Source organism: Podarcis raffonei, chromosome 15 (genome assembly GCF_027172205.1).
Source record: "Podarcis raffonei isolate rPodRaf1 chromosome 15, rPodRaf1.pri, whole genome shotgun sequence".
NCBI classification, from domain to species: domain Eukaryota; kingdom Metazoa; phylum Chordata; class Lepidosauria; order Squamata; family Lacertidae; genus Podarcis; species Podarcis raffonei.
Window position 1 is genome coordinate 2,133,768 of NC_070616.1, and position 26,649 is coordinate 2,160,416.

The window sequence follows — 26,649 nt, forward strand, 5'->3', positions numbered from 1 at the left end:
AACTCTTTTCAAGGCCACTTCAGCCAGCATCCACCACCGTGCCTTGCGGCAGAAAGTTCTACACCTGAGCCCTGCACTGTGTGACGCGACTTCCTTTCACTTGACCCAGATGTGGAGTCCCGTCCAGCCAGAGAGGGCAGCATTCCCTTCTGGGCAGCCTCCTGAGGGACACATGCGGTGGTTGGGTAACGGGTCCAATAGGCTGGTTTCTACATACACACACCGCCACGCAGGCAAATGAAGAGGCATTCCCCAAGTTCAAGGGCACATTTAATGCCAGACAAAAGCACTCAAGGACGGTGAGGGGCATGGCCTACTCAGACTTCCGAGGGCCACCTAGAGAGGACGGAAGGGCCGCATTCAGGCCCCGGTCCTGTGTTTCCCCACCCCTGTCCTAAATATTCTACCAATGAACTTCACAAGGTGACCCATAAGCTCTAATAGTGAGAGAGGAAGGAACACTCTCTACCTGCTTCCACTGTGCATTGGTATGTAAACCTCTGCCGTGTTCTGCCCCCCTGCTGCCAAACTTCCTTTCCCCCAACCCAAGCCTAAAAGCCCCAAACGCTGCCTCTGGCACCCTTGGGTGCCCCATTCCTGGAGGAAGCAGCAGGGCGTAAAGCCCTGGTAAGCATCTCCCTCCACGCAGTGCCCTGGAACAGATTCCCTGACACAAGGCAGCTTTTGGATCATCCTCTCCTCTGACTGACAAGGAGGCAGATGGCGGTGTTTGTAACTGTGATGCTTTTAAGGACGGGGGGGGGGGGGAGGGAGAAGAAGAAGAAGAGGCAGAGGAATATGCGTTTGCGACAAGGAAAATGGCCATCTCTTCATTTCTGGGTCAGCCGCCTCTCTGCCCTGCGGGGAAACAATATGGTCTCTTATTGGAGCAAGAAAATAGGCTTTGGGAGGATATAACGGAAGGTCTAGACACCCTGCCCAGAACCATCCTCATTCTATAAAAGAGAGACTTGAAGGGGGGGTGCATCCAGTGTAAATAATAAAAGCCCAACACATTTTTCACAAAAAAGGAGAGATGGCTCTGCTTCTTTGTTTTCTGCTTCTGTGGCTCTGAAGTCAAACTCAGCCCCAACAGAGACGTTTGACAGCAGGATCATGTGGCAACATCTGCAAACAACAAACTGGCAACTGCATTCACCCCTCAAAGTGCGCAAGGTTTGTTATTTACAGCCTGTTCAACACCTCCAGGGTTCCAAGACTTGTTACCGGACAGGGGGAGAAGTGGACCTGCTCATCTTGCCAGACTCCAGCTCCCAACAGCCACTATGGCCAGTGATCAGGGATGATGGGAGTTTGGCAACATCTCCAGGGTCATAGATGTTCCTCATCCCTGCTGTAGTGGGTAGGCTAGCAAGACCCGGGTTCAAATCTATATGGGGTCCTTGATCTCTTGTCTCAGTCAGATCAACCTTCACATGGCTGAGATACACATCCCAAGACCGTGATTTTGCCCTCCAGATGCTGCTGCTCTGTAATACCTGGTCAAGATTCAAAAACATTGGGGAGGGTGATGACTAGGAATGGGCAAGTCCAATTCCAAATCCCCACTCAGCCATGAAGCTTCCCAAGTGACCTTGGACTAGCTCATTGCTCTCTCTCAGCCAAACCTACCTCACAGGGTTGGTGTGAGGATACAGTAAAACCAAAGGGGGGGGGAGTCATCTATATCATTCTGGATTCATTGGCGGAAGGGCAGGGTGAAATAATTACAGTGGTACCTCGGGTTACATACGCTTCAGGTTACAGACTCCGTTAACCCAGAAATAGTACCTCGGGTTAAGAACTTTGCTTCAGGATGAGAACAGAAATCATGCTCTGGCGATGCGGCAGCAGCAGGAGGCCCCATTAGCTAAAGTGGTGCTTCAGGTTAAGAACAGTTTCAGGTTAAGTACGGACCTCCAGAACAAATTAAGTACTTAACTCGAGGTACCACTGTAATGATAATAGTTCCAAGCGGGTTCTTTTGTCACCTGCAACCTTGCACCCTCCAGATGTTTTGGACTACAACTCCCATCACCAACAGCGGTGCAGGGTGGGCTGAAAGGAGTTGTAGTCCAGCATCAGGTGCACACTTCTAGGTAACCCTAGATAGCAGTCAAGTCTGTTTTTGCAGTTGCCCCATGGACGCACCAAAATCTGTACTGGGCGCGCAACCTCACCTTTCACATCCTTAAAATGAAATGAAACTAAATGAAACGTGCAAGGCAACTTGTTTCTAAGATGCACCAATGGAGATTCTTTAACAAACTTCAGGAATATCTAGCTACGTTTATAACGTCTTCCTGTACGAACAAGGTTTTTGGAACATGAGCGCTGCCCATGAAAAGTGCTCACTGCCTGTCAAACATCACGAGGACTAGGAACTTAGCTTTTCACGCGTACTGTGCCACGCACAAGAGAACAAGGTTATATAATTATTTCTGCTGTCCTTTGTGAAGAGCAGACCTGCGCATCTAAGCTGTGCCCCACCAGGCTGAATATAGTCAGCCAATCGTGGATTCTGTTAAGTCTTCTGATTTCGCTCCCAGGAGAGGGAGTTTGGGGGGTGGGGGGTGACAACAGCTAATGGCAGATGGGATACATTTGGAACGGTGGATCACAGGACACAGCAGGGCAGGAACTAAATGAGCTTTTGAAAAATAATAGTAATCATAATCATAATCCCAAATCCACGCTCTGCTCAAAGAACTACACCTGCATCACTTTCCAGGGAAAGAGAAGTATCAGCCTCCCCAAACAGCAGATGGCTGCTGAGCTCCTCTACAGCTGGGTCTGAGCGCTTTGGCGGTTCCCAAGAGACGCCCCCCCCAAGCATTTTTGCCCACCCTGACTGATATAGGCCACATTTAAACCATACTGTGATACCACTTTAAACAGTCATGGCTTCCCCCAAAGAATTCTGGGAAGTGTAGTTTGTTGCGTGTGCTGAGGGTTGTTAGGAGACATGGAATGTAGAAATTGTAGAATCACAAAGGAGGAGTATGCACACATAGCCAAGAGTTGCATGGAGGAGGTCAGAATGAGCTCAGGCTTGCAAGAGAGGTTAAAAATAATAATGCCATTGGGTGGCAGAGAGAAGGCGGAACTGCTCAGCGCCTACTTTGCCTCTGTCTTCACACAAAAGGAAAGCAGTGCCCAACCTGGAGAATAACAGAATAAATGACGGAAGGAGGGAGCTGATGCCCAAGAAAGGAAAAGATGTATTAAGGGAACACCTAGCTCCTTTAAACGAATTCAAATTTCCAGGGCCTGATGAGCTGCACCCGAGGGTACCAAGTTGCTGGCAGATCTCAGAGCCTCTGTCTATAACCCTTGATAATTCTTGGAGAGCATGTGAGGTCCCTGTGGAACAGAAGCGGGCAAACGTTGTCCCCATCTTCAGAAAGAGGGGGAAAGAAGACCCAGGCAACTACCGACTGGGCAGCGTGACATTGATACCAGGAAAGGTTCTAGAAGAGATAATTAAACAGTCGGACTGTGAGCACTTAGAACAGGATGCTGTGATTACTAAAACTCAGCATGGGTTTCTCAAAAGCCAAGTCACACTGGATGAACCTCATTTCTTTTTTTGATATTGAGTTACAAGGTTGGTAGATCAGGGGAATGCTGTGGACACAGTGTATCTTGATTTCAGTAAGACTTTTGACAAAGACCCCACATGATATTATTGCAAAGAAGCTGGTAAAATGTGGGTTGAACGAGGTAACTGTTAGGTAGATTTGCAGCTGGTTGACTGACCGAGCCCCAAGGGTACTCATTAATGGTTTCTCACCATCCTGGGAAAAAGTGACAAGTGGGGTGCCGCAGGGTTCTGTCCTGGGCCTGTTGTTCATCATACAGCCTTATATGTATATTATTAATTTGGCCATAGAGGCACCTGCCAGGTTCCACCCAAACTTAGCAGAGCAACTCAGCAGCTAAATTCTGTGTTCTGAGGCTGGGCTGGCTATCTCAATGTGCAGTGTTCACATCAGACAATATGTACAAGGAGATACATAGAGCCCATTGATATTTATGACAAAGCACGTGAAGTGAGATTGAAAGGGCCTGTTACTAACGCCATCAGCTCTCAGGGAAGGCTCCAAAAAGAAAATTAAGCAGGCATTTAAGGCAATATCTGAGTGGTGTCAGGGCTTTACAGCATGCCTTGAGTTTTAGAGTTGGCATAGCATAGCAGTGAGGAGACCAAGCTGTGAGCCGAGAAACTGCCAGTTCAACTGCAAAACTCACCCACTGGCCCTGAGCAATTCACTTGTTAGATCCTCATAAGAGCCCTGAAGCTGATTCCAGCCAAACGGGGCCCATCTAGTCCTGTTCGCACAGTGGCCAGTCAGGTGCCTCAATGGGAGTCCCGAAAAGGCATGAAGGCAACAAGCAAATTCCTCACTTGGGTTTCCCAGCAGCCAGTATTCAGAGGCAAACCTCTCTCAAAATCTTTGGCTACAATCTTTACTTCCAAATAAACCTGCCTTGGACCCCATATACACACAATATGTGACAGTGGGTACTTCTAGGCTGCCACCATCTTTGGGTGTGATTCAATCACATTTAGCCTGCACATCAGACTTTTTATGATAAGGAAAGTGATATGGAAATTCACTGGAAAGGGTGGAATTGGGTTTGATGCCACACCATCTAACCTCCCTTCAAACAAGGAACGTTCATTAAATAGCCAACATTGTCTAATCTCCATGCAGGCAAATCAGGGCTAAGTGCTCAATAAACAGGTTGTGTGGAAGCATAACTCACTTCCCCAGCAAGCCAACCAGCCCCACTCTGTGCCTGCAGTTCAGGAGGCTGATTAAGAGCTGGCCTTCACCGTTTGGCCAAGGAAGCTTCTTTGGACTAGCAATTCCGCATATATTTATTGTGATCTTTATTGCCTTGTTTCATTGCTTCATTTTATTGGCAAGGCACTTGGAAAACCTCCGGGCAATAAACGCTCGGACAGGAGTTTAAAAAATGGAAAGGGCTTGGGGAAAGCTCTCTAATAAGGCCAGCTTCTGAATGCTCCTCAAAGTGACCCTGCACAGCTCAAACAAAAAAATATAACCGTAAGCAGAAACCCGAGCATCCCTCAGAATAATAGTGTAAAGATAAACCTCTTCCTCCTCTCTGTGTGGAACCAGGTGTGGTATATCCCTTGGTCAGCAATTGTGATTTGGGTAGGAGCAGGGTAGCAAGGTGTCTGAACATGCTGAATGCCCATCCCTGCCAAAATAGCCGTGTGCCTAGTTTCCTCATGCAAGGGCAGCAGGTGGTACCATTCTGTGGGGTGGATTTGGCCCAGGGGCTGCCAGCTGCTGGTTTCGATCATAAGCTGTTCAAAATCAAAGAGAGGCAGACTGCAAGGCCATCAGGAATACAGAAACACACATTCTGCAGAAAGCAAAAGCCTCCCGGAGTTCTCTGCAATCAGGTTTTTTTTTGTGTGGGAGCGGATATGGATATGAAAAACCCTTTTGCCAAGAAGCAACACCAATGGTGCAATATATTACTATGATGACTTTAAATGGTGATTGAGCAATGCAGAAATACAAGGAGGGGGAATGGGAAAACGCACGGGGAGATGCTGTTGAAGAGAGCACCACAAGGACAGGCCAAGGATAGGGATGGGGGGAAACTTGGTCCGATGAATGGTATAATGCAAACCTAGATATCAAAATGTGTTTATCAGTACAAAGCATGCCAAAAATGCACTAAAAATAATGCACATAATATACAAATGGACACATATGACACATATTTGCAATAATGTGTATATTGGGTAAAATGGCATACAAAAATGTGAATATTAGGTGAAATGCACACTAACATGCTGATTAATTTTCATGAGGACTTAATGTAAACCATTGTGGAAAGGTGGAAAACTCAGCTTAAAACTGGAAAAATGAGAAACTGATAAATCGAAACATGCACATTTATTCATCCTTACCTACGTTTAAAGAGCAAGTAAGACTGACAGAAAGAGGACATCTAGGTAAACATGCAAAGGATGGTGCTGTTAGTGAACTACCCACCCCTTGCAAAAAAAAAAAATGTTACAAAAGATAGATATCTGTGGCGACAAAGACCAATCACTTCAGATGCATTTATAGCATTCCTCATAACAGTTTCAGGCAGACAAGTTAACAAAACTAAAATGGAGGAAAATCTTGCTTGTTTTTCAAAAAATGATTTGTTGCAAAACAAGGAGACACAAATATACTGTATAACACAAGTTAATAGAAATCTGGAAATAAATCAAATTACATTAGAGTATATGAAGCTTTAGTCTCCCCATCATATTATACCTAATTGTATATTTTTTTTTGTAAGTTAGTACTCTTTTGTTTTATTTTTCTTATTTTTAAATATATTTTAAGTATTTTAAAACAGAAAAGTGGAATGGCAGTGCAGCCCCATCCATGCCTACAACAAGCCCAAATTCTAAGGTCTTAATCCCAGAAAATAATGCACAGGATAAATGACATTTTTAGTAATAAATCAAGTGTGGTGATCGTGGGTTGCCTTTTTAAAAAAGAAACTGGCATCTATACAAGGGGGTGGGACGCGGGTGGCGCTGTGGGTAAAACCTCAGTGCCTAGGGCTTGCCGATCGCATGGTCGGCGGTTTGAATCCCCGCGGCGGGGTGAGCTCCCATCTTTCGGTCCCAGCTCCTGCCCACCTAGCAGTTCGAAAGCACCCCTAAGTGCAAGTAGATAAATAGGTACCGCTTTATAGCGGGAAGGTAAACGGCGTTTCCGTGTGCTGCGCTGGTGCTGGCTCGCCAGAGCAGCTTTGTCACGCTGGCCACGTGACCCGGAAGTGTCTCCGGACAGCGCTGGCCCCTGGCCTCTTAAGTGAGATGGGCGCACAACCCTAGAGTTGGACACGACTGGCCCGTACGGGCAGGGGTACCTTTACGTTTTTATACAAGGGGGTGGGAGAAGGATGATAACGTAAGTACAGCAGGAGATTGGAACTGGCTACTTCCTCATATACCCACTATTGAGAGTACAGTAATCAAGTTGGCAAGTACAAGGGAGAAGGCCTTTCTGCTGTGGTTCCATGTGCCTAGAATGAATTACCAACCTCTTTCCGACTCAGGCCCTGTCCCTTCAGGTAGTTGGGAAAGTCCTAAAGACCCATTTGTTTTTCTCTGTTATTTCCAGAGATGTTTCGATTCTCCTGCTGCTGATTTTGGCAACTGGAATGTCCTGTATTTTAGTATTTTAGGACCGGATGCCGTTGTTCTATTCTTAGGGACATAGGAAGCTGCTTTATCCCAAGTCAGGTCACTGGCCCATCAAGCTCAGCATTGCCCACGGCGGCTGGAAACAGTTCTCCAGAATTTCAGTCAGGTCCCAGTCCTAAGTCGGAGATGCCACTGAGACCTTGAACCCAAGACCATTGGCATCCTAAGTAGGCCCTCCACCACTGTGCTCCAGTGGCCCTTCTAGCTGGCTTCTACAAGTGGTTTGTTTGATATAGTTTCTGTCTGCATATTTATTAGAGTTTCTTATATCCCACCTTCCAGGGGGGGAAATCATTCCAAGAGAGTTTAGGAGAAACAATGAGGCACGTTTTTAAAAACCACATCAAACAACACCAACATATAACAAAGTAATCAGGATCCTTTCCACAGGGCAGATGGTGGCAGAATTACTATTAATTACATTAATTTGCTGCATTTTTAGTGTAAGCTTTCTTGAAAGGTCTGTGCCCTTATAAAGGCAGCCCCAAATGTACACACAGGTACTCAAAAAAATCCCCTTCTTTAAAAAACAACAGCATTCTAAGCTGCACATCCTTGCAAAACAAGAACTTAAAACTTTAAATGAGTCATTGGATGGGGAAGTCATAGCTCAGTAGTACAGAGTCCCTGCTTTGCATGTAGAAGGGCCTAGGTTCAGTCCTCAACATCTCCAGGAAGGCTGGGAATGTTCTCAGTCTGAAACCCTAGAGAGCGGCTGCCGGTCACATTACCCAATACTGAGCTACATGGACCAATAGTCTGATTTACTGTATGGCAGCATCCTATCTTCTAATTTCAAGGAGGCTTGCCTGGTGCCTTCATTACATATTTTTAGCCACTATGGGAAAGCCTTTCTCTATAACCAGGCCTTTGGGTGATCAACATTCCATGAACTTTTTAAATGTGTTGGGGCAGGAGGTTATTGGTTTCTTTTTCTTTTATTATGTATTATGTGATCGCATTTTGTATTTTTATGTGGCGAAACCACCCTGTGATCTTCAGATTAAGGGAGGTATACAAATTTAATAAATTAATAGGTAAGAGTCCTTATTCAGAACCAATGAGGACTAGAATCTTACTTTGCTTTCAGGTAAATGATTTTAACCCAGATTGCAGAGCATCTGCTTTGCATGCAGAAGGTCCCAGGTTCAGTCTCCAATGGCTTCTCCAGGTAGGGCTGCCAGAGCCACTACCAGTCAGTGCAAATAACACTGAGCTAGATGGCCCAGTGGTCTGACTTGGTGTAAGCTCTTCCTATGTCCCTGTTTCAAATCAGCCCCTTAATTAAGAACCAAGCGGACTGGGCTTGTGCTTTATTTTGAAGGGATATTTTGCCTGGCTCAGTATAAGGCAGTCTCATTTTGGAAGCAGCCGTGTTTCTCAATACTGGCTGCTGGAAACCACAGGAGGGGAGTGTCCTCTTGTGCTCAGGTCTTGCTTGAGGGTTTCTCTTTGGGGCATCTGGTTGGCCACTGTAAGAACAGGATGTTGGATTAGATGGGCCATTGGCCTGATTCACCAGGCTCTTCTGATGTTCTTATGGGGAGGGCAAGACTATCAATTGCTGCTAGCCATGATGGCAATGCTCTGCCTCCACAGAGGCAGCAATGCTTCTGAATACCCGTTGCTGGAAACCCCAGGAGGGGAGAGGGCTCTTGTGCTGGAACCCTGCTTGCAGGCATCCCACAGACACCTGGTTGGCCCCTGGGGGAAGAGGATGCTGCGCTAGATAGGCCCCCTTTGGCCTGATCCAGCCGGGCTCTCCTTGCCTTCTTATTCCTGTGTTCCTCCTGAGATAAATTGTAAATAAAGAGACGCACACCCCTTTCAAAAAAAGGAAGCTTTAGCCCAAATTTAGCTCCGCGCCCTCATTTAGTCAGGAGGAGAAATTAAAGGAGAGGCGTGTGGTTGGGGGTGGATGGCAGAATGAATGAATGAATGAATGGAGGGGGAAAGACAGAATGAATGGGCTGCAGCTGTCAACGCGGGCCTAGAGGGGGCCAAGGCAGAGGAGGGGGACGGCGTCGGGAGGGGGACAAAATACCCCGGCGAGAAAGAGCAGCGCGGAATCGGGGCGGTTGGCCGAGAAGGGAGGCAAAGAGCGGCGCGCGAGGATGCCGCGCATGCGCGCCCGGCCTCGCGCCGGACCCTATGCGGCGGCGGCGGCGGCGGCGCCTTCCCCCCTGGCGGCTGAGGGAGCGCGAGGCGCCGAGAGAGACTCACCGAGGCGCAGGGGCTGGAGGTGGCGCTCGGGGTAGGCGAGCGCTGGACCGTCACCAGAGCCATCGGGGCGCGGCGGCGGGGCCTCCCCGGCCGGCCTGCCGGGAGCCTTTTCCCTCCTTTCCCTGTCACTCCATGGCCGGGCGGCGGAGAGGCTCGGAAGGGGAGAAGGGGGGAGGGCGGGCGGCGGCTGAGGCGACCGCGAGGGGAGGGAGGGGGGAGGGAAGGAGGGCGCGTCGGCGGAGACCACAGCTGCTGCGGCGGCGGCGGCAGCTCCTCGCCCGCCAACGGTCTCTCGCCGACTGAGGCGCGGCGGGGCTGGGCCGGCCGGGCACAATGAAGCGCCAGCGCGCATGCGCCACCTGTCAAGCGGGGGACGCTCCGCCTCCTCCGGCGCCCCGCCCACACGCCGCTGTCCCGCCTCCCTCTGCAGAGCTTAACCCTCGCGCTCCCGGTGCTGCGAGAGCGTCTAGGTCAGTGCGGCTTTGGGGGAATGGCTCACCCCCCCCCGGCTCCATAAACTCATCCCCAGTGTCCCGCCACCCTATAAAAATGCATTGTGCCCCGCTACCCTGTTTTTTAAAAAAGCATTATTTAGGGTGCGGTTTGCATGACCCACTAAGGAAGGTAATAACGGCGCAATGGAATTCAAAGTAACAGTTAATTGCGGGTTTGTTCCAAAGTCCGATTTATAGCCATAGCTCCTCGGAAAGAGTAACTTATAGGCGCGAGTGTGTGACACGGGGTAGTGCAAAAATAAAGAGATGCTCCGATCTCATCTTGTAGCTAAAAGAAAAGACTATACAGCAAAGAATATTGCATGGAGAATTATTTTAGCGCATACTAAGGAAAACATAAGAGTGAAGGAAATTTATAGCATAATATATTTATATATAACATGCACAAAGCTTCACCTACATACCTACAAGAACTGATTTATGAGAAAACCAATAGCTATTACCAGTAATTGGCTAGCTTGGGAAAACTCAGAATTGTAAATATGTGTACAAAGGAAATAGCTTTGAAAGCAATGAGCAGTAAAACTTTAAATAAGAAGCAAGGAAGGTGTTTTGCTTTAGGCTTCGGTCTGGTCAATTGTAAGTAAATAAGCATTCAGAGAGGCCTCCTTCTGCAACCCCCTGCCACCCCCTTGCCTCTTAGTGCCCCCCTAGGTAATCCCAGGGGGGCAGTACTAACCTCTTTGGGACCCACAGCTCTAGGTGCAAACAAGAGTTGGGTAGCCCTTTCAAGGTTGCTGGATTCCCAGCTCCCAACTTCAGTCCCAGCAGCCAGCCACTGACCAATGCTCCAAGGATGAGGATGGGAGGTGAAGCACAGACACCTTTGGAGGGCCAAAGATGTTCTCAGGGCCAGATAAAGACATTTAGAGGCCCTAAGCACTGAAAAGGTTATGGTACTGTCATATGTAATTTGAAATAAAAGCCAACCTAAGCTGTAAAATAAAACTTCAGTTTTCAAAATGTCACAAACCTTACACATATGCTGAATATAGAAGTATGTCATACACAACGCATTGCAGAATTTATTTTCTCGCATGATCTGTGTTAATTGGATGCCCCCCTCGTTGAGATGGGGATAAGTAATGAAAAGAAACCAGAAAAATGGGGAAAGAGTGTGTCATGAGATGTTAAGAAATCTAACAAAGTTCTGATTTCCCTCAATTTTCCCCCAATGCTTTTTTAAAAAGATCTACAGTATATCAAATTTGTTCCAAAAACGTTCTCATTTTTTGGTGCCCCTGCCTTACTGGTACCCTAAGCAAGTGCAAGACTGTAGTCCTCATGATTCTAACTAAATACATGGTTAAGCTAGGAAGCTGCCTAAAACTGAGTCCATTTAGCACAGAATTGTCTACACTGACTGGCAGCAGCTTCCCAGGGCTTCAGGTCTTTCCCAGCCCTATCTAGAGATTGAACCTGGGACCTTCTGCATGCAAAGCAGGTGTTCTACCGCTGAGCTATGATTCTTCTCCCCTGCTTCATTTCTGCACATTAAGGCACAAGAGCAGTAAAAAAGTATCAATGTACTGGCATAGAAACCCAGCAAACTTCAAAAGGCATTCTCTATTTGGCCACTGAGCTCAGGCTTGAAGTCACAATCATATTACATATCTAGGGTATTCAGTTGAATAATATAAACAGAATGCTTGACTCCATGCTCTGATTAAATCTGTGACACCAAGTTACTTTCCCTGTGAAAAGTTGTCTGCAAAAGGGTCTTCCTTCTGCTGCTGGACTGCAAACAAAATACTCACCATTCAAGCCTGGCCGGTTACAGTATATACAGTACATTTCTTGGCCTTGCGTCCAGGGATTCCAATGATATTTGAGAACATTCTGTATTTAAACACACAAAAATATGGAAAGCCATTAAAATGTCCAAGAAGAACAGCCAAAAGCAGCATGAGAATCAGCAAGTGTGCGCATTTTTCTGGAAAAGGAACACATAGGGGAAAAGTCAATGGAAAGCAGAGAGCAGGGTATGCACAAATGTTAAGAACTGCCCATCAGTGTAGACAACGCTGAGCCAGACAGGCCAATGGTCTGACTCAGTCAGCTTCCTGTGTACCTATTTAAATCAGGCATTCATTCAAAGCCATGAGGACTGGAATATTTCTTTATTCTTAAGGGAAGGACCGTAGTTCAGCGACAGAGAGCATCTTGCTTTGCATGCCGACGGCGCCAGGTTCAACCCTGGCCTCTCCAGGTAGCGCTGGGAATATTCCCTCTGTCTGAAACCACATTCTAGTCCTCCCATAGCATCCTTTGAAAAATAGCAGATGAAGGAGGCAGCCCCAAAGATTAGGGTGCTGAGGCCTCTCTGCTTAAAACATAATCAGTGGCCCAATCAGGAAAATGCTAGCACCCTGTTTTCACTAATAATAATAATAATAATAATAATAATAATAATAATAATAATAATTTATTATACCCCGCCCATCTGGCTGGGCTTCCCCAGCCACTCTGGGCGGCTTCCAAAAAAATATTAAAATACTGTAATACATCAAAGTTTAAAAGCTTCCCTAAACAGGGCTGCCTTCAGATGCTCATGTACATTTAAAGTTCATTCCTACACACACACACACACACACACATATATATATATATATATATATCTATATATATATATATATATACTGGGAATTGTGGTTTATCCCCCCCCCCAACAGAGCTATAATTCCCAGCACCCTTAACAAACTACAGTTCTCAGGTTTCTTTGGGGAAATTCATGTGTGTTCAGTGTGCTTAAATGTATGATGTGGATGTGACCAAAGAAAAAATGCCTTGCATTCAGGGCCAGATGAGAAGCATCGCCTTGAGGGCAAAAGACAAACACACACACACACAGAGGACAATTGCTAGTCCTGAAGGAGAGCCATTTTGTTTGCTGATTTCCTACTGTTTAAGTCCCATCTGTCCAGCACAAACTTAGATGCTCAAAGCAAGGGGTGGGGAAAAGACGCTAAGTAGAAGAGCAGATCATTACCAGCAAAATATTCCATAACCAAGTTTTCATAGCTGGCTAGCCTGAGTCCAGTGGAACTACTAATCCACTCATGCTGTCATGCACCTTCTGCTGGTTTTCAGACAGGAAATCACACGGATTAATTTTTAATGTATTCACATGTTCTACTTAATGTTTAAAATACGCTCATGTCTTAATTGTCTGGGCTCTGTGCGGACTCTGCTGTCTGCGCAGTCAACAAATGGTTGGGGGGGGGGGAAGCAGAAGGGTTTCAGCCAATGTTATTTCCTGGGGCGGGGAGTTCCACAGCCTCCATGCTGATGACAGAGGTTGTCTCTTCTGTTCACCCTTGCCAAAGATATGTTTGGGGTGGAAGAACGTAAGAGCAAAGCCTCCCCTGACGACATGGCACATGGCATTTCACAGAGGAACACTGGGGAAAGGCCATCGGTCAATTGCAGAGCATCTTATTTGCACGCAGAAGGTCCCAGGTTCAATCCCTGACAGCATCTCCAGGCAGGACCAAGGAGGTCCCATCCCGGAAAACCTGGAGAGCTGCCGCAGGTCATTGTGGACCACAGTAAGCTGGATAGCCCAATGAGTCAGCTTTATGTAAGAAGCCATGATGGTTCAGGTTTGGGACCATCTTAAATGTATAGATAATAATTGTGCCCTCAGAAAAGGATGGCTGAAATCAGACCATGCCTGCCCTGTCAGTTAATTACAGCACAAGCCTTAAGTGTGCATACACAGGAGTAAGCCCCACCGAATTCACGCTGCCCGGCTAGCTTTTGATGCGCACCTCTTACTTGTTTGCTGGGCCAAGGAGTTTTATCTCAGTCCCATCGACACGGTTCTAAAGGCTACCTTTTATATCAAAGAGCCCACGAGGGCGTTGTGACCAGGTGGCCCCAGGAACATGCCCTACTCTCTTTATCGTTAGAAGTCCGCCAAAAGCATTTCCCAGAATTTGACCTGCAACAGACCCATTCTCTGCTTACAGCCTCAGGGGAAAAACAAGCCATCTACCGCCACTACCACCATCACCGCAGCTCCCTTGCTGCCCTCCAGGCTGTTTGAGGCACTTGCTGAAACGTGTGATCTCCTCTTCCCCCAGGAAGGGTCATGCGGCTGTCACTGCCTCCTCCCAGCGTAAGACTTGGCTGTTAACTCTGATCTCTCGTCTCTCTCATTTTATTCCTAACAACACAGTGATGTCATTGCAGCAAGGCTCAACACGAAGGCGCTCACCCTCCTCCAGCTGCCAGAAAAGGGAGATGACCCACCTCACTCTGTAGTTGGAAGCCCAGCAACCCCCTGGGGACTGTTGCTCGGCAACAGTCAAACACACACAGAAGAGTAAGATTCTGTGAGAGTCCTCTGGATTCCCTGGTAAGTTTCTCGGTGGTTAAAATTAGACGGCTCTCTTCCTTGAATCCCCAGGCAACTCCAGCATAGCTTGGGAGGGGGGCATCTCCCTTTCTGGATGCTGGCTCTGAAGGTAAGGGAAGACATGCGATTTCTGCGCTGCTCTTTGGAAGGATCGGGCTTTGGAGAGCTTAGTGAAAGAAAAAACGCCAGGACACTAGGGTCCCACGAACCACCTTTTGTCACTGACGCTGCCAGCGGTAGGGTTTACGCCTTTCACCTAGGAGTAGGAAAGATACCTTGGAGAGCTGCTGCCAGTCAGTGTAGACAATGCTAGCTAGCTAGACCAGCAGTCTGGCTTGCTGAAAGGCAGCTCTCTATGTTATTTACACCAGCCCATTATTCAGAGTCATAAGGGCTGGATGCTTGGGGGAAGGGCTCTGTGGCAGGACATCTGCTTTGTGTGCAGAAAGCTCCAGCTTCAAGCTCCAATGGCATCACCAGGTAGGGCTGGAAAGACTCCTGTCGGTGTTGACCAGGGGAACCGCTATAGGAACGGTGGCTTACGAGACAACTGCAGCTCAGTAGATAATACTGAATTTGATGGGCTGGAGGTCTGGCTCTGTAGACAGCAGCTCCTTCTGTTCCCTTCTCTGTGATTTTAACATCCGTCTCGTACCTGGTTCACATCGGGCTGAGGGAGAAGTGCTTATCCCAAGGGAGCAGAAGATGCTGCGGCGAGGGAGAGCAAAGATCGGAGAAGGGAATGGAGAAAGAGATCTGGTTGGCCACTGTGAGAACAGGATGCAGGACAATCCAGCAAGTCTCATCTTATGTTTTCGCAGTCATAGAACTGTAGAGCTGGAAGGGTTCCTGAGGTTCTCTGGTCCAACCCAATGCAATGCAGGACTATGCAGCTGTCACCACAGGGATCAAACCTGCAGCCTTGGCGTTATCAGCATCACACTCTAACCAACTGAGCTATCCAGCGCTGTCTCGTCCAAAGGCTATAAAACTAAGGGACGTTAAAGCTCACCCCACATCACATGATGAGTGGGGAGGGGTGATGATGACAGCCCATATGGGTTAAGGAGAGAAGGCGGGCACAGCTCTTCCCACCCATTCGATTTGTGGCCCCAGTGTCTACTCTCCTTTATTCGTCCATGTTGGCAAGCAGGTATCCAGGTGTTCCGCACAAGAGGTGAGAGCAGAAGGCTAACAACAGGACCGCAGAGCAAATGGGCCTTGTATTTTAAAAATCATTTTCAAAATCCAAAGTATGAGGTAGCAATTCCGCCTGCAACCAAATCTTAGGGCTACAGAGCTCTTGCAATTTCATAGTCTCCGAAATGGCCCTCTGCTGGGCATCCAGGAAAAAAACCACAGAATGGGTTCTCAAGAGTGAAACTAGTGTGAAATGGGTGACCTTGATGGATCTTAAGGCCCATCTATAATGGGTGGCTGGAGGGGGATAGTTACATCCACTAGAATCATACCACACATGTTCCTATTTAAATCAGCCCTTAGTTTAGAACCAAGAGGACTGGGTTCTTGCCTCTTTGTTGTTGTTGCTGCTGCTGCTGTTTACTTTTTATTGTATTTATATACAACCAAAAAACAAGAACAACAATATCAATAAGGTAAGATAAAAATATTGTTGAATAGATTATTGGGAAACCATTCAGCTACGAGGGAAGGGAAGATATAACAAATACAAAATAAAGGGGAAAGATAGGCCTGACATCATCAATTAGCAGTAGTTATATTTAATCTGAGACTGTCCAGTAAATGTAAGTATTCCGTAATGTTATCTGACTCGATTGAAATTGTAACGCATATTCATTGATATTGATATGAGTTAAAAATCGCCACCCTACTATATAAAATTTGTTTTTTGTTTTGTTTTGCAAGGCCTGTAGCCACTTGGTTGTGATACCCTGGAGACATTCTGAAAGGGCTGCCCCAATATTTTTGGGGGAAGAGCCATAGCTCAGGGTTACAGCCCCTGCTTGGCATGCAAAAGGCTCCCAGTGCCTCCGGGCAGGGCTGGTAAGGACCCCTGGCTGAAACCTGAAGAGCCGTTGCCGGTCAGGGTAGACAGTACTGAGGTAGATGGACCCAATGCTCTGACTCCGTCTACGTTCCTTCTTTTTCTGATGTGCAGAGTGAAACATGGATATAGAAGCAGAGAAGAGCGAGGCGGGTTCTGAGAGAAGCCCCGTCAGCGAGACACATTTGGAAGAAGCAACAAGCAGCCCAAGCGGGGCGGTTCGGCCGCTGACTCCGCGGACAGATGCTCAGTGGAAGTCCATTTTCTACGAGACCCTGCAGCCGAGGGCTTTGGATCTGCAGCAGATGAGGGTGGAGAAGCTCCGCAACAGCAAGATGGTGCAAAAAAAGGCTGAGAAGAAAGAGCCTCCGGACAAGCTGTCTCGCGACTGGTTCAACGACGAGAGTATGACCCTGGAGACTCGGGCCTACCTGGTTGATAAGCTCCTCCCCACCTTGGTCCCTGGCGTGGAGAAGCTGCTCATGGCTGCGGAGAAGAAGAAGGCCCTGGAAAGGAAGGAATCAGAACCCCTTACCTTTGACCCCATTACTTTCCTGGGAGAGTACCTGATGAGGCACAACCCGGCCTATGAGATTTCCGCCATGCCCAATCCCTACGTGCGTGGATTGAAAGCCGTCGCAGACGAGCTGAAAACCAAAGTGCCCGAGACCACCTTGCACAAGTGAGTGTCTGCAGCCTGCAACCTCCCTTTCACAAAGCCTGGTCAGCCATTGCGGATGAGGAAGAGTTGAAGCGGGTAAAGGGAGGCGGGTAGGAAGAGTGCGACTTGCAACCCTCCGAGGTGTTTGTCAGCACAGCCACTCTGACTTCCACCAGCATGTCATGACGTGGAGGCAAAGGCTGAGGAGACATGTTCAGTACGGGGACTCGGGCAGAGCCACAGAGGGTGGGTTGTTTTATCTCTACACACTCCAAGAGCTGACCTCTTAAGAGCATGGGAATGCAAGTGCGTCCTGCAACAAAATGTTGCAGTATATCCCCATTGCCTTAAGGAGTGCACCTCCTCCTCTGCAATCCCTGTAAAAGGGGCTCAAGCAGGCCATTCTACAACCCCCAATTTCCCTTCCCCCTTTTTTTGTTTTCCAGCTGACCCACAACATTCCATGCCCCCTTCTCAGTCTTTGTTTGGGGCTGGCTGGAGTATGGGGCATACTTCAGGAATCCCACCCAAGCATGCTGATAACGCCCTCTTCTTTCTTAGTGACCTGTTTCATCCCTAGTTCTGTTGACACTCACCAGCTGTGATCCGCATGAGAGGGAAGTGATCAGTCCAATGACTCAATTAGTCCATTATCCTGCATCTCCACCCTCCCACCATTAGCTGTTGGCATCTGTCTGTCTCAAGAGACAATGGAGTATACCTTTGGGGGTGAACCACTGGAGAATCACAGCACCTGTTGTGGCTGCAGACTAGTAACTCGCAACTGTTGCCTCCTGTGTTGTTTTTGCTGTGTTAGCAGCACCAAAGTGACCTCTCCAGGGCACAAGTGTGTATGGAGGGCCTGGGCTGCCCAGAGAACAAGATGCCCCCCTAGCCTTGCTGATGTGGTCCAAAGGAAAGGAGAGCGAGACGTCTGGCACTAGCTTGGCTGCAGGAGTTGCTGGAAGGAGGCATACAGGGTGCCATCCAACTGCCTCAGGGACTCTACTCCTGAGTTGTGCAGTCACAAAGCATTAATTTAATTCAGGGGACTGGGAGGACAGTGCTGCTCAACTGTAAGAAATTTCTGGGGTGGGTGGGAGTAAGGCACCCCGGTTCAAGTCCTGTTACCCCTGTGCCCTGCAGGCTGGAACAGATGAAGACTCTGGTCAAAGAAAAACGCAAGCAAAGGGAGCAGGTGGAAAAGATCAAGACTCACGTGAGAGACATGCGGAAGCAGGCTCTGTCCATGCAGTTCAAAGAGTGGACGATGGATCTCACAGGACAGATCCCTGTTCTGCTGGTAACGTTGCCCCCACCCCCACAAAAAAAGAAAGCCAGGGCGACTGGTTTGAAAGCCACTCTCCTTCTGCCATATTGCTGGCAGTGAACAGGCCTGGTCTGAAGATGGCTGCTGAAGCTCAGCCCCTCTCCCTCTGTTCCATGCCTACTTTTTTGTATGGACTCGCTGAGTCCTTGGTCAGCAAATATTTTTTAAAGAAGAGCTAAATTTCCAGTTCTGAAGAACCCGCAATAGGAAAAGCACTACTTAGGGCTCACCCACACTTCTGCTTGGCCTGTATTTTGATCATATTGTATCCCAATTAATTCCCCCGGGCCTGAGAGCTTTTCTTGTTGTTTCGCACCTGTGCCCTGTAGAAATCCTATCTTACCCACTGAAGCTTGATTCAGGGAAATCTCTCCGGATTTTCCATGCATCAAGTAAGATCTGATTCAGTGGATAAGATCGGATTTTCGCAAGGCAGGGTCGTCCCTAGGCAGACCACACATTTGTAAGTAAGGAATCAGACGGAACCAAAACTGCACAATGCCGCACCTATCCCAGTTCCCATTTACCCCCAGGCCTGGCACCCCCAACTCATAGCCCATAGTCAAGAAGTCACCTCCAGACCGGTGCGTGATCCAACTTCTGACAATTCAAATAGCTCAGCTGGTAGACTCTTAATCTCTGGTTCGTGAGTTTGAGCCCCACACTGGGCAAAATATTCCTGCATTGCAGGGGGCTGGACTAGATGGCCCTCATGATCCCTTCCAACTTGATACTATGCTTCCGGCTCTGAATGACTCGTAAGGCTGAGGGGTGCTCCTCCCAGCCCAACAGAGGCTGGATTGGGCCAAAAGGAGGCCTCTTTTTGACCAGCCCTTGAAATGGGTTCTTTCACTTGCAGATCCAGAGTGCCTTGAAGTCATTCATGGAGTCTGTCTCTTCAGAACTCAGTGACGATGGGACAGGTAATGCCACAGCCACCTTCCCTCTGTTCCACAAGCTCTGATCCAAATAACTCCAGTCAAGGAGGGGTGTTCCTGATTGCTAGGAGGGGGGCAAGGAATCGATGCACACAGAGCCCTCAGGAACATTTGGGGTTCTCCATCAGCAAAGGCCCCTTCTAACTCTGTGTTTCTGCAGAACCTTCAAATGCATCACAAGTAGCCAAAGAGCTGTGAGGCAAAGGCCTGGTGCTTTCCCAACCCTGTTTGGCCTTACACCAGCCTTCCTCAACCTGGTGCCCTCCAGATGTTTGGGACCACAAATTCCATGATTCCCAGGCAGCATGACCAGTGGTCAGGGTTCAGGGGAGCTGTGGCCTGAAAGATCTGGGGGACACAAGGTTGGAAAAGGCTGAAGGGCCCTCTTCCAGCCAGGCTGCGATCCTGCACTGCAAGGAGCAAAGCTTAGAGGGGTTGGCCTTGCAGAAAGGAAAGTTGCAGAGTGAAGACCGGCTTCTGCAGGATCTGGGAGAAATCCCCCAGCCAGCAGCAACTCTATATAGTTCTGGTTCTCAGACGCAATCCGTGTGTTACGCTGGAGCTCTAACTTCCAGTGTTATTTTGCTCTTCAAAAACTGGAGGATTCCCTGGCATCAAGGCTCAGGATGAGGAAGCTCCAACCCTTTCCCTCCCTGCTGTGGCCCTGACCCACAACCACCACACAGCCACAGGCACATGGTATCTAGATTTTCCCCTTGGGCTAATAGCCACATCAGACAGAAGGGGATTAAGTCCTAGGATTCAGATAAGGGCAGTAGCTCAGTGGCAGGGCACCTGCTTGGCATGCAGAAGGTTCCAGGTTCAGTCCCAGGTAGGGTTGGAAGGGACTCCTGCCTGAATCCCTAGAGTGCCCCTGCCTGTCGGTATAGATCAGGCATGGCCAAACTTGGCCCTCCAGATGTTTAAGGACTACAGTTCCCATCATCCCTGACCACTGGGTCCTGTTAGCTAGGGATGATGGGAGTTGTAGTCCCAAAACATCTGGAGGGCCAAGTTTGGCCATGTCTGGTATAGATAATACTGAGCTGGACGTCTCAGTGGTCTGACTTGGTGTATAAGGCAGCTTCCTATGTCTGAAACTAGTTTGGTTGTGTGCCAGTCTCTGAATGTTACCACAACTCTGTTTAGGTCCTTGTCTGATGGCAGAAATTTAACATTAATGATGTTTTCTGCTGGGACGAACCCTCTAACGGCTAATTCAGTTTTCTTGAGAATATAGATTCTCTGTTGTGCTGGGGAAAGGAGATCTTTGTGCATGTATACAGGTAGGATGATAAGTTTTTGTTTATTTAGAATTAGATTTCTGCGAGAGTATGTTGTTTTAGGAGTAGTTTCTTGCTTAGGGATTGGGTTTTCCCTTGATTTTCCCGCGGTTCCATTCGGGAGCGCTAGTTGCTCTGTTGAATTATGAAGCCTAGCCTTATGGAGTTCCTCTGTTGAATTGAAAAGCCCAGCCTCATGGAGGTTTTTATTTGGGCTTGGGCTTGGGCTTTTATCAAGGGGTGGCAGAACTGGGTTAGTTGGGCTCGTTTGATTTGAATTCTCTAATAGCTTAAATAGTCTTGTGAAGTTCGTTTTCTTTGTTTGAGATGGGAGCTTTGTCTTCCTTCCCATTTTTACGTTCTTGGGCTTCTTCTCTTTATTCCTGGGACACTTCCCCTTTAAGAGGGGTTTCTTAGGGTCAATTAAGTTTCCCTTCTGGTTTGCTTTGATCCTAGATGTTTTCCTTTGTGGGGGCAAAGGGTTCTGTTTCTCCACATCCTACAGATTCTGATCCAGATCATGCCCACAGCTGCTTTCTGAAAATGAAAATTACATCAGGAGTCCCCATCCCAGAATTCTCAATATAACATGTAGTTTGGTCATCACGGCTGAGACATTGAAGCTGTCACGGTGCTACCAGGCAAGGAATGTCCAGAGTGAGGAATTAACTCGTTATTGTCAAATGTACACATACAAGTTAGGAACAGGCAGATCCATCAGTCCTGTGTCTCTGAGCAACTCCTAGGGGTGCACCAGATGAGGCAGCTGCCACAACAGAGAGGCCCCGACCTTGGCTTATGCATCTTCCCCACCTGTGCTTCGCGCAAGCAGGTGAAGACTATGCCTGTGTGTAACCCGCTTCTGCTCCTCCCTCTTCAGTCCTCTTCTGGTCCTGGGAGACAGTGAAGCAGGAGAGGTGTGGGCAGGAGGAGGAGGAGGTGTGGAAGCCCTTGACTCTCCACTAGCCTGACCCATCTCTCCTTCTTCCTGCACCTGTTCCTCACTCACCAATCTTTCACCTTCTCCTGCCTCCAACTCTCATTTCCCAGCTGTTAGAGGCTCACCCAGATCACCGATCCCTTCTGCCAAGTCAGTCTCACACCCCTCTTCTCCCGCTGCCCTCTCATCAGTATCCAGCTACCACTGCTCAGGGTCCAGCCAGTCCCTGGCAGAACCACGAACTAAGAGTCGTATCTGTTGCTCACTTAGTAGGACCAGCCATGTCTTTTTAGGAGAAGGCTGACAGTGGGCAGGAGAGAGGGGAGACCAGGGCCACTGCCAGTCTGCCCGAGGCTGATTTGTAAAAATGGACTTGTGAGGCATGTGGCCTGTGGGTCATATGTCGCCTGCCCTTTAGCGAGATGCTTGTTCTTCAGGTAACCAGCTGCTCTTTGCTTCCTGGAGCCATCCATTTAGCAGAGCCCAACGCACTGAGCGAGCATAAAGCTGTTCTTTATGGGGTCATGAAAATAATTTACTGCCCGTGAATGTCTTCTGGAGCCAGCAGTAAATGAAGTCCACTGGGTGTTCTCTGGTTAGTCTTCTCTGACCCTGTGGTGGAAGTCCCCCTGGTGGTAACATAACATTTCTCTCTCTCTCTCTCTCTCTCCTGACATCCCAAAGAAATGCTCTCTAGACTTGCCCCGTCCTTCACCCCTATCTTCTGCCCACCCTAAAACGTGGCTTGAAGATCTGGCAACTAGGGAAGGAGGAGAGATTTGTTTGGATCAGATTTTGATACAGGCCTACCTAATTCGTGCATTCCAGCGCAATACTCAAACAGCAAGAGAGCTATCCTTTGAAATTCGCATTGCAACGAGTTTTGTGATGCAGTTCTCCAATCGAATAATGTGTATTGGGGGGGGCGTGCTTAAAAAACCAATGTGTTAGTGAAAATAACATATAAAAATGCATTTTATCAGAAGAAACTGCTCTAAGATGCTGACTAGTTTTCGTGAGGACTTTAAAAAAAAATCACAAACTGATGCAAAAACGTGGAGAACTGAATTTAAGATTGAAAAAACAAGAAGCTGAAAGAAACTGAAAATGACAGATACATCCATCCTTATAGACAACCCAGCACTGTGAATATTTACTTGGAAGTCTCTGGGATAAATAGGGGTTATTCCAAAGTCAGAATTGCAACCTGAATGTATATAGTAAACTTTGTTTTCCAAATACAGGGCTGCAGTTGTTGCTGGGGTGGCACAGAACATAACCTGGTGCTGCTCTTTGGAAAGCAAGCTGTGCAATGTGTTGTTGTTTTTTCCTTCCAAGACCGCTTGCAGTGGTAGACCAGGTTACATATTAGACCAAGCCTGTTTTCTTTCTGAAAGAACACAAATCCATCAGGGCAGGGTTATGCCAATTTCCCCCAGCTGCCACCTGTTTTCTAAACAGAAAAAAATGGCACTTCAATATTTTGTGGTTTTATAAATTGTAAACTGGCCTGTGATCTTTGGATGAAGGATAGTTGGCCAATGGAAGTCCCTTTTTCTGGCATGTGTGCTGGGCAAGCCAAGCCAAGGTCAATGTCACGTAGTGGAGAAAGTCACCCACCAACAGGGCCATTGATGCAGTGATCCCTTGATGGGGAACCTCTGGCCTGGAAGCGGAATGTGGCCCTCTAGGCCTCTCGATGTGGCCCTTGGGACTGTCTCCAGGCCCCGCCTTTCACTAGCCTCCTTAAGGGCTTTTGCCTGGCCAGAATGCACTCTTTGATGTTGGAGAGATGGGTGTTTGTGTATGTGTGTGCAGAAACATCTAACTTTTGTGTGGCCCACTATAGAGTCCCAGCTGTTGCTCTGTCCCCTTTTGACTCTGGCTTGCCCACTCTGCGGCCCCTAGAAGGCTGCCCATGAGGAAATATGCCCTTTGGGCAGAAGTAAGTTCCACTTGCCTGCTATAATTCATCTTCATCCAGGGGCGGGGCCTATTTGTTTCAGAGGCAGGGCTATGCAAATGACTCTGGGGGGAGGAGCCTCCCACAGTTCCAGGCAGCGGGGCTTCCTTTCGCAGAGCTCCCACTCCGCCCCATGTTCCCCATCCCTGTGGTTCAAATGAAATATAGGGTATCGAAAGCCCCTGTGCTGGTGTAATTTTATAATACGTTGGTTTCCATGGAAAGAAACCCAGCCTGTGCAAATGAGCTGTGGCCCCTAGACCCACAATGAACTACACTAGGGTTAAAAGATGCAGATTGAACCCACAGCAGGAAGAGCTCCCTTTGCCAGAGAGGCGCAGGATGCTGCCCAGTTCTTCCACTGCTTAACACCTGCTCTCACATCTGCTTCACCTCCACAGGAATCTACGCCAGGCCTCTGGAATCTGTGGGGTCCCTGGCACCGAAGTTGAACGAAGAGCAGTTCACAGAGGTGAGGAGAAGCAACGTCCCTGAGCAGGGCTTTTCCCTCCTCCTGCTTCTCCCTCTGTGGATAATCAGGTGGAGATATGAAGTGGGTTAAAGTAGATATTCTTTTGAGCTGGGGCCTGGATGGGAGACAGATCGGGAAACCTATATATATATATATATACACACACCTTGAGTTTCAAGAGTAACATAGGGTAACATAGGTGGTGGCTAGAAGAAGGATGCACTCTCCCTGCCGCCAATTTTCCCTGCAAAGGACAACCAGGCAGCCCAACACCACCTTAGTGTTATGAAGCAAATCCAAGGCAGGGAGCCTGATATTCTTCCCTTAGAATATAACTGTGCTGCTAAGAAGCCACTCATCCTGCAAGGGTGACCCTAGAAATTCAACCTCTTGTGTTTTTAGATTTCCCCATGTCCCAAAATCAGATAACTGCCACCGCCATCTTTACAATTTTTTATATTTCTTCCATACCACATATTTTCTTATTAAATGGTTCAAGAATCCTCTGTGTACCTTAACTTTTTCATACCATAAATACACATGCCAACCAAATCTATTATCATAGCCCTCCAAGTCTAAAATATCTGTATTTTGTAGTGTTATCCATTCCCGAAGCCAGCAAAGACAAGACACCTCATAATATATACTTAAATCTGGTAGGGAAAAGCCACCTCTATCTTTAAAATCTGTTAGTAATTTATGTTTTATTATTGGCTTCTTCCCCTGCTAGATAAATTTTGAAATATCTCTTTGCCATTCCTTGAAGGGCAACTTCTTTTCTTATACTAATGAGTATGACCCATACTTAGGGGCCATTACGGGACGCGGGTGGCGCTGTGGGTTAAACCACAGAGCCTAGGACTTGCCGATCAGAAGTTCGGCGGTTCGAATCCCCGCGACGGGGTGATCTCCCATTGCTCGGTCCCTGCTCCTGCCAACCTAGCAGTTCAAAAGCACCTCAAAGTGCAAGTAGATAAATAGGTACCACTCTGGCAGGAAGGTAAACGGCGTTTCTGTGCGCTGCTCTGGTTCACCAGAAGCGGCTTAGTCATGCTAGCCACATGACCCGGAAGCTGTACGCCGGCTCCCTTGGCCAGTAAAGCGAAATGAGCGCCGCAACCCCAGAGTCGGTCACGACTGGACCTCATGGTCAGGGGTCCCTTTACCTTTACTAGCCATTATGGCCCTTGCCTGACAATTCAACGATGGGATCCTTCATAAGATTTTAACCCTTGCTGGATCCAGGCATTAGGTGTAGGCATCATACAGCCTAAGCCCTCCACAGGCTCACAGCAATATATGTGGAAGCTCAGCCACACAAAGGTACACAGTTTGGCATGCAGCTCTCCACCTGTCAGATATTGAATGTTGCCCCATTCATGGGCCTGAGTTCACCTCCACCAACACACACACAGCAATCAGTTATACATTCCAGGGATCTCCTTTCCACCCCCAGCAGACTCCCAGCCCCCCCCCCATCCTGCCTCCTCCTCCATGCTCTGCAACAGCTACCAGGAAGAGACAATGATTCCAAAGCAAAGGCTTCCTTCCAGGGCCAATCAGCAGGGGAAACGTTGAGAGACAAAGTCTAGCAATGTAGTGAGAGTTCTGATGAATTCAGATTTTCCACTAGTGGCACTCGGGGGACGGTCTTCTATGGGCACCCTCATTATCACACAATTAGCATTGTTCCTAGCGCATCTGTTATTGCTCTTGAAATTCTATTAGCCGATTCATGCAGGAGGCCTGGTATATCCCTGAGGGCTCTGCAGGCCTCTTGATGGCAATCAGTCTGGAGATATAGATATAGCTATAAAAACTCTCTCTCTCTCTCTCTCTCTCTGAGTGTGTGTGTGTGTTTGCTTGCCAAGTTCTCAGTGTTTTATCAGAAATGAATCGTATTGTGGAGTCACACTGAAAGAACTATGAGTGCAAGACTGTGGACTAGAACCATGAGCAGCCTTAGCAGTGCCAGTTGGCATGCTTCCTTACTAAAGCTGAGGATGGCGCATAAGGCAGCTGGAGGGAGGGAGACTCAGAGCAAGTGGCAACATGTCATTACTCACCTCCCTGCTTTTGAAAGCCATCCTTTTAAGCATTCAGCAGAGAAACGTTTTTTTAAAAAAGGTAATTTGTCAAATCTTGTTTTAAGCTCACAATGAGATATTTAACCTCAGAGTGACTGCAGCTAATTTGGAGAAGGATCAGCAACAACAGGCATGCAAAGCACCCCCTTTCTGTCACCACAATCCATCAGGCATCAGTCTCTGCAGTTCACATTTGAATTCTGGATTCCTTCCTGTTCAACAGTAGGCTAGAGCCTTGGTGGGGAACCTTTTTCAGCCTGAGGGCCACATTGCCTTATAGGCAATCTCCTGGGGGCCACATGCCAGAGGCCAAAAGCAGATAGGCAACACAGAAGCGACACTCAACTTTTTACTGTAGGCTACATTCCAGCCACACACAAATACAGAGGTTTGTGCACACACGCCTCTCTTCTTCTGTTCAGGCAAGCAAGCAAGCAAGATGCCTCATCGCAGCTCAAGGCACTTGAGGAAGGTGCCGAGGAGGGGGGTGATGGGTGTGGCCTGAAGAAAGGGGTGTGGCCCCCTGAAGGAGGCATGGCCTAGGGGAAGTCCCAAAGGCCAGAAAAGGAGGTACAGTGGGCCCCTGAGCTAGA

The 26,649-nt window shown here is 48.1% G+C and overlaps 2 protein-coding genes across 7 annotated transcripts in view; one reads left to right on the forward strand and one right to left on the reverse strand.

Moving 5' to 3' along the window:
- The window catches only part of SSH2 (slingshot protein phosphatase 2), a 120,646-nt gene extending 108,875 nt beyond the window's left edge, over positions 1-11,771 (reverse strand). The window contains exon 1 of one of the 3 annotated variants that reach the window (XM_053366537.1): positions 11,754-11,771. In XM_053366537.1, coding sequence (XP_053222512.1) covers positions 11,754-11,756 — 3 coding nt within the window. In that variant the 5' untranslated portion in view covers positions 11,757-11,771. Of the gene's footprint in view, positions 1-9,481; positions 9,794-11,753 lie in introns of those variants that run through there. The other 2 variants (XM_053366538.1, XM_053366536.1) reach the window with 2 other exon arrangements.
- Positions 9,407-26,649, forward strand: part of EFCAB5 (EF-hand calcium binding domain 5) — a 45,532-nt gene continuing 28,289 nt past the window's right edge. For 2 of the 4 annotated variants that reach the window (XM_053366540.1, XM_053366543.1), the window contains exons 1-6: positions 9,407-9,512; positions 14,177-14,356; positions 16,497-17,064; positions 18,190-18,346; positions 19,233-19,296; positions 23,899-23,969. In XM_053366540.1, the coding sequence (XP_053222515.1) occupies positions 16,505-17,064; positions 18,190-18,346; positions 19,233-19,296; positions 23,899-23,969 (852 nt within the window). In that variant the 5' untranslated portion in view covers positions 9,407-9,512; positions 14,177-14,356; positions 16,497-16,504. The other 2 variants (XM_053366541.1, XM_053366542.1) reach the window with 2 other exon arrangements.